Below are 7,013 nucleotides of genomic sequence, written 5' to 3'. Positions count from 1 at the left end.
ATGGGATACATCTGCAGGATGTGGAACCGTCCCCTCCTGCCAATCCAAAGAGCCCATTGGGCTTGAGTTGCTTTTTTGGTGTTGTTGTAGTCAGTGTGTGTTGCAGTGGAATGAGAGTGGCAGAGCCTGCGTCTAGCTACCTTGGGGCTCCTATGGTTCCTATTCATCTGAATGCCTGAGCACAGAGTGCAAGAAGTTCTCCAAATCAATCAGAGAGACGGTTGGAAGCCAGAGGGATTTGAGTGAACCAGTTTGAGGTTAATTACATATTTTTGTATAAACACAAAACACAGGAATCTCTCTCAGGTAGCCAAATGTAAAGCAGGCATTAGCCTACATGAATGTGAAATTGACACTTGTATTGTCCCGTTATCCACAGCGTACCAGTGTGTCATTCCAATATTGACTATTCATGACCTACCATGGGCTGACTGCAGGTTCTTCCTTACCGTGGAAATAAAAGCATTTAACTGTTTCCCTCTATATCCTCCCACTCGTTTTGCTGCAGTGCTGTCACCGTGGTGACTGGCCTTCACAGCTATTGTGTTTTTTATTGCTTGTCTGCTTTGCTTTGTCATCCCATCAACTCAGTAGCATCTCTCTGGTGGCCGTGCATTTACAGTGTTTGTATAATCTACTGCAATCGAACCACCATAGTCATAACGGCTTTGTATCCACAAAATCCGAACATAATTATTCCAAGCCACAGTAGCTTCCTTTCCGGAGGAAATAGCTGGCTTCTTTTATTCATCACCACTAAGGTGACAACCCAGCACATTTACCTCGGTTACGTTCACCCCTACATTCAAGCTCATTTGACCACCTCCTCCTCTCCGCAGCAACCCCAGCAGCTGACCGATATCAGCTCTCTGGAGATATGAGTCACGGCACCACTGTAACCGATTTCCATCAAACCTTTGCTGTCAACGCTGCCACTGTTTTAGGTCCCAGGCAAGGTTGTAAACACTGAGCTATTGCAAAGACTGTCTTTAAAAGGGGCAATCTGCAATGCAAACAACAAAAAAGCAGCCACCCACCACTGCTTTGGTAAACAGCTGAGGGATTGGGCTGTAGACATGTAAACACTATCAAATGCATATACAGAGCTTCGGATTGAAGGACTGACCATCCATCATCCGAATTGTAGTTTGAACCTGTCACGCCCTGATCTGTTTCACCAGTCCTTGTGCTTGTCTCCACCCCCCAGGTGTCGCTCATCATCCCCGTTGTAAATACCTATGGTTTTCTGTCTCTCTGTGCCAGTTTGTCTTGTTTTTCAAGTCAACCCGAGTTTATCTCCTAGCTTCTATTTTTCCCAGTCTCTGTTTTTCCTAGTATTCCTGGTTTTGACCCTTGCCTGTCCTGACTCCGAGTCCGCCTGCCTGACCACTCTACCTGCCCCTGACCTTGAGCCTGCCTAACGCCTTGTACTGTTTGGACTCTGACCTGGTTTATGAACTCTCGCCTGTATCCGACCTGCCTTTTGCCTACCCCTTGTGTTATAATAAATATCGGAGCTCAACCATCTGCCTTCTGTGTCTGCATATGGGTCTCGCCTTGTGACCTTATAGAATCCTGTTTTGATGCTATACAATGTAAGTTTACAATTACATTGCTTACAAACAATGAAATAAAACAAGCTCATATTTTGGGTTTTAAATGGGGTATGTATGGGGTATGTAAGCTTATTTATGTAAGCTTATTTAAGTTATATGCTTCAAGAATCAATGGATGTATATCATTCATTTAAAAGTCCAACATTGGGTGTACCAATCGCAGATGTCCTCTTAAATGACTTTGAACCTTAGTTGCGTCACATATGTTGTCGCACAGTCTATTGTTTTTGTATTGTAGTAGGTATTTTTTCCAAAAAGTGTAAACTGGTCTGGAGAGCTGAAGTCTGGCAAAAACTCCCATGTCAGTATTGTTTTTTGGAAACTTGCCAGCTTTACAGTTGTAACTCGTAGGCTAAAAATGATCCTATAAATTGTTTTCAGAATATAATCCCCCTGTCTCCCAACCATCATTAACGTTCCACTCAAGTAACGTATTGCGTGAAAAGGGATCACAAAAAGGCGTCAAATTCAACGATGCATTTGAAGAGCAGGAGGAATAAGGGAATAGACCAATAAAAAGAGCTGCTGATGCAAGTCTTCCTTTCACCGGGTCTATGATCTCTCCGAAAATGGTAGCAGCGCACACCTCTGGCCATTCCTCTGCCTCTGCAGATTGGATTATTTGCTTTGATAAAAGGTAATTCCAAATTTCTTTAAAATGTCTTTTGAAACCAACTTCATACTTTTCACACTACGCTGTGTTTTCGTCTGAATTCGGAGATGACTACAACGTTTTAGGCATTTCTTTCCAATGGGACCAGTGTAGCCTGTTTACTTGCCTCACAGAAGCAGGTTATCCCCCGCAATGCACTCTTTTTAGGCTACCATATGTTGTCTAACGGGTGAATTTGATACAGTGAATATCGCTAGGTTTATGCCTTTATAATATGTCTTCATAAATATGCCATATGAAACACTGCTCTAGCCTACGTATGTTTATATTCTAGATACAGCCCATTTCTAAACACGATATGAACTGATTCAGAGCGTGGATGTGCCATCATTCCTAATTAACATATAATACTACTAACTGATTATTCTGAAAGTAATAGTAGGTTACGCTCTTTAATTAGGAGATCGTTTACATCAAATGTCACGAGAAGATGGACAAGAACCAGTGATGTATTTACAAACACACTGCTATGCTATGGGTGCACCCCATGCTGTGGGTGCACCCCATGCGGTCTATTGAGTGACTATGGTGTACCACTGTGTAAATTATTAGATGGAAATATCAGTCATTGAGAGTTGAATGTTCATCCTCTATTTATGACTGACAGATACAGAACTCCCCATGATGGTCAGGAGTTGGAAACCAAGAGATGATCCTTCTAGAAAATCAATGTTGCTCTATTCCTACTTCTACTGCACTGCTCTTCATGCAGAATATAACCTTAGGTCAGAAATACTCTACACGGACTGATTTGATTCTTATTGTCCAGTGAGAATTGGTAAACACAAGCGAATACTTCTTGGATTATATTTGCTTTCTAACAGCATTTTAAATAGAAAGGGCATGTCTTGAATCACCAAAGACATCTATTAGGTGATACAGGTGGGAGGTTGTGGTCGTTTCACTGTTGATTGCTCTAGTCTAGAGCTTTAAACGTGCCATTCTAGCTTTGCCCCCCGAGGAGCATGATGCAACGTTACCTGTCTGGAAAATGACTTGTAAACATAGGGAGGAGATGATGCGGGGGCTGACATGGTTTATTCCCGGGGGTTCTCTGGGCCCACTGCTCTAAATACGGAGCTGTGGATAAGGCTGCAGGAGAAAGGAAAGAAAGAGGCCCCAATGCTCCAGGAAACCTACTTCTCTACAGTCTCTCCATTCTGCACCATCACCTCCATGAGAGAGAGAGAGAGAGAGAGAGAGAGAGAGAGAGAGATACACAACCATTCTAAGGGCAGGTTCAAAGTGCATTAGCCACACGGCCATCACGGCTTGCCAGATGTGTTTACACAATACATGTCCCTTTGTCACCGTAGAGAGTACTAGGCACTTTAGGCAGTGCAGCTTAAATGAGTTGCTTTTGGTGTGGCTCATTATCCCCCGCCGGCAAACATGACTCGCCATATGATGTAGACATTTGACATTTACAGTACAGACTTTTGATTTGACTTTGGTTGGTTGTGTCACTTTCAAATGTAAGTGCAAATACAATGTGAATGGCTAAATATAGAATTGCATATGTGCATTGTTATACTCGGTCTTGCATTAAACACAACAGGTATCAAAGGGCCTATACCAGCTACCAAGACAGTTGGTAGTCTCTCAAATATGTATGATCCCATAGTCGGCTAGTAAGGTACAGAACAAGCAGCTATAATATGCCACGAGGAAAATGTTTAACTCACATGATGCAATTTGGGGCTTAAAATATTGCCGGTGTGTAGGAAGGGAACGACAGGAAATAGGAATAGCTAAATATGCAGCTATGTCCCTCACATTTAGGAAGTATCTTCCCAAATCTGCGTCCAGTCATGTTGTTATACTTTATCAGTATTGGGAAGTTATCGCACCGCTAGGGAGTTGAAAGTGTGCCAGAAAAATTATATATTTTTCCCGCACTTTACCCCCAGGCTATAGGTCAGTGAAATATGTTGTATTTTATATATATACATTACCTGTGGCAAGTAATTCAACAGTGTAATGTGAAAGCAAGATAGTGGATCCAACACGGTCTTGTGAGGGGGTGCGAAGAATCAGGTGCAAAATGGTGGTATTTATTTACAGGGGCAGAAGGTGAGCTGGATTCATTAATATTTACAAGATGTTGACAAACACTGACAAATAGACAGAGAATTTTAAAAATAACAGATAATTTACTGGCTTCTAAGGCAGAGTGCCTATAATTTTGACAATCAATAATTTCTTACATCACTGAGGCTGAGAGCCCTGGGACAACATGTCACTCCAGCCCTCTTCCACGAGATGGTTGAGCTAACGTTGGCTAATGCGATGAGCATGAGGTTGTAAGTAACAAGAACATTTCCCAGGACATAGACATATCTGATATTGACAGAAAGCTTAAATTCTTGTTAATCGAACTGCATTGACCAATTTACAGTAGCAATTACAGTGAAAGAATACCATGCGATTGTTTGAGGAGAGTGCACAATTTTTAACATGAAAAGTTATTACCAAACAAATTAGACACATTTGAACATAAATACAATGGTTCATTGGATCAGTCTAGAATGTTAGACATACACTGCTGCCATCTAGTGGCCAAAATCTACATTGTACCTGCGCTGGAATAATACATATTGGCCTTTCTCTTGCATTTCAAAGATGGAACAAAAAAAATACAAAAGAATGGTTGTTTTTTTCTTTGTATTATCTTTTACCAGATCTATTGTGTTATATTCTACTACATTCCTTTCACATTTCCATAAACTTTAAAGTGTTTCCTTTCAAATGGTACCAAGAATATGCATATCCTTGCTTCAGGGCCTGCTTCAGGGTAGGCAGTTAGATTAGGGTATGTCATTTTAGGCGAAAATTGAAAAAAAAGGGGCTAATCCTTAAGAGGTTTTAAGGAAGAAAATATTAAGACTACAGATTATTGTATGGGACAATATACAAACGTTTTTGAGAAAGATAATTTGTAAGATGCAATTTCATTGAGTAAATATATTTATTGGTTTCTTTTCATTTTGATAAGAGATGAAAATGCAATGAATTGAAGGTTATTTGTTGATGTAAAAATCTAAATTTACCGATTTTAAGGTTGTTAAATTTAGAGTGGGATCGCAAGACATTCTGGGGGGGGGGAAATAGGGTCCCCAGAAATTATGTCGGGAGAAATGGGGTCCCTGCTGAAAAAGTTTGAATGCCACTGACATAGAACATTCTTTCTGGATAACTATGTGGTCTGGGTCGGCATGTGCTCTCCAAATCAGTACACAAACAATCCGCTGTGGTGAGTAAGCTACAAGTCGTCGATTTTATTTAACTTTAAAGTTTAAATTCGAATAAACAACGTTAACAACTTTTGTATAAAATAGTTTGACATGTTAAGCGATAGAAGTAAGTTTGAAAACGTAACATAAACAGCCATTTTGCAAACATTTTCAATCTGTTTTTGACTCTAATCGAGGGGATATGAATGGAGCTGAATGTCTGACGGGTGGGTGCTCTCCAGGGAGAATTGTCACAAACAATTATTTTCCTAATTCTCTAACGTTGTGCAGAATAACTGACCAATAGGATATGTCCTCTCCATCTATCTAGACCTGCTGAACGCTCTGGGGAAGATGTGGACATCATCCTGGCCAGGCTGAAATGTGTGAAGGCCTTTGAGCGGTTCCACCCTAGCCTTCTACAGCAGATATGCCTGTGTGGATTCTACGAATGTCTAGAGAAGGGTATCACATGTAAGTCTTGGCTTCATGTTCAAAAGATCTGTATGCTAAAACAAGGCTCTAGAATATGAGAATCTGTTCTCACCTCATGTATTTTCTTTTACAGTATACCGTCAAGGAGATATTGGTACCAGCTGGTATGCTGTCATCTCTGGCTCACTTGATGTCAAAGTGTCAGAGACAGCAAATCATCAGGTATATTGGGAGGGGGTTATGGTGGAGTTCAAACCAGATGGTGCATTACCTCCACCTGCTGGATTGGGGTATGGTGGAGACTGGAACTAGGTTCTTGTTGTTTATATTCTAGACTTGAAACCACAGGTGGTTAGGAATAATATTAAAGATGCACTACGCAGAAATCCCTTTGCCATTTCCTTGCAAAAAAATTGAATAGTTCACCCCATTTCTGTTTATTTGACAAAACAAGCATGTATAGCGTAGATAATCACTGTATTTAAACCGCCGTGACAAACAATATATTTTACATAACCCCAAATATGATATTTTCAGCTGTTTTAAGCTGGTGTACAAAACCAAAAATTAAAGACTCAAAAACAAAACTTATGAACGGGACTCATAGAAATAGTGCACATAGAACAGATCCACCACATCTTAGACTTTCTTTCAATGAGAATGACAGATCTAGAACTCACATTGTTATGTGCATTTGGTCGGGTCGCCCAAAAAGTTACATATTACTGCTTTAAAGCTTTGAGGATATCCTCGTCAGACTGTTGGGAGGAGGGGTTGATAGAGTAGCACAGTATTAGTCATAACACCCTAGCGGTCAAACAGGGAAACTGTTCCAATCGTTTTTCCACCATACATTTTTCCCATTTTCCTCCCAAAATGAAATGCTAATTGGCTATCATAAAGAACTACAAATACCATGATTTTCTGGATAAGACTGCCGAATCAAGGCAAAGGCTCGAATCTTGGATTAACTGTCTAATGTAAGCTAAATGTAGTAACAAATAAATTGCCTACATTTATTTGTGAACTGTCTTGTGCAAGTTTTAAATTGACACC

At 40.5% G+C, this 7,013-nt stretch overlaps 1 protein-coding gene across 2 annotated transcripts in view; it reads left to right on the top strand.

Moving 5' to 3' along the window:
- The first annotated feature begins 2,085 nt into the window (after window positions 1-2,085).
- Window positions 2,086-7,013, top strand: part of LOC110501447 (rap guanine nucleotide exchange factor 4) — a 52,754-nt gene continuing 47,826 nt past the window's right edge. The window contains exons 1-3 of one of the 2 annotated variants that reach the window (XM_036958806.2): window positions 2,086-2,253; window positions 5,854-5,996; window positions 6,091-6,179. In XM_036958806.2, coding sequence (XP_036814701.2) covers window positions 2,171-2,253; window positions 5,854-5,996; window positions 6,091-6,179 — 315 coding nt within the window. In that variant the 5' untranslated portion in view covers window positions 2,086-2,170. The remainder of the gene's footprint in view (window positions 2,254-5,853; window positions 5,997-6,090; window positions 6,180-7,013) is intronic. The other variant, XM_036958807.2, reaches the window with a different exon arrangement.

The sequence above is a fragment of the Oncorhynchus mykiss genome, chromosome 22 (genome assembly GCF_057628025.1).
Source record: "Oncorhynchus mykiss isolate SJ-2025 chromosome 22, ASM5762802v1, whole genome shotgun sequence".
Classification (NCBI taxonomy): Eukaryota; Metazoa; Chordata; class Actinopteri; order Salmoniformes; family Salmonidae; genus Oncorhynchus; species Oncorhynchus mykiss.
Note: the sequence above shows the minus strand (reverse complement) of the source record. Positions and strands in the feature narration are given on the sequence as shown.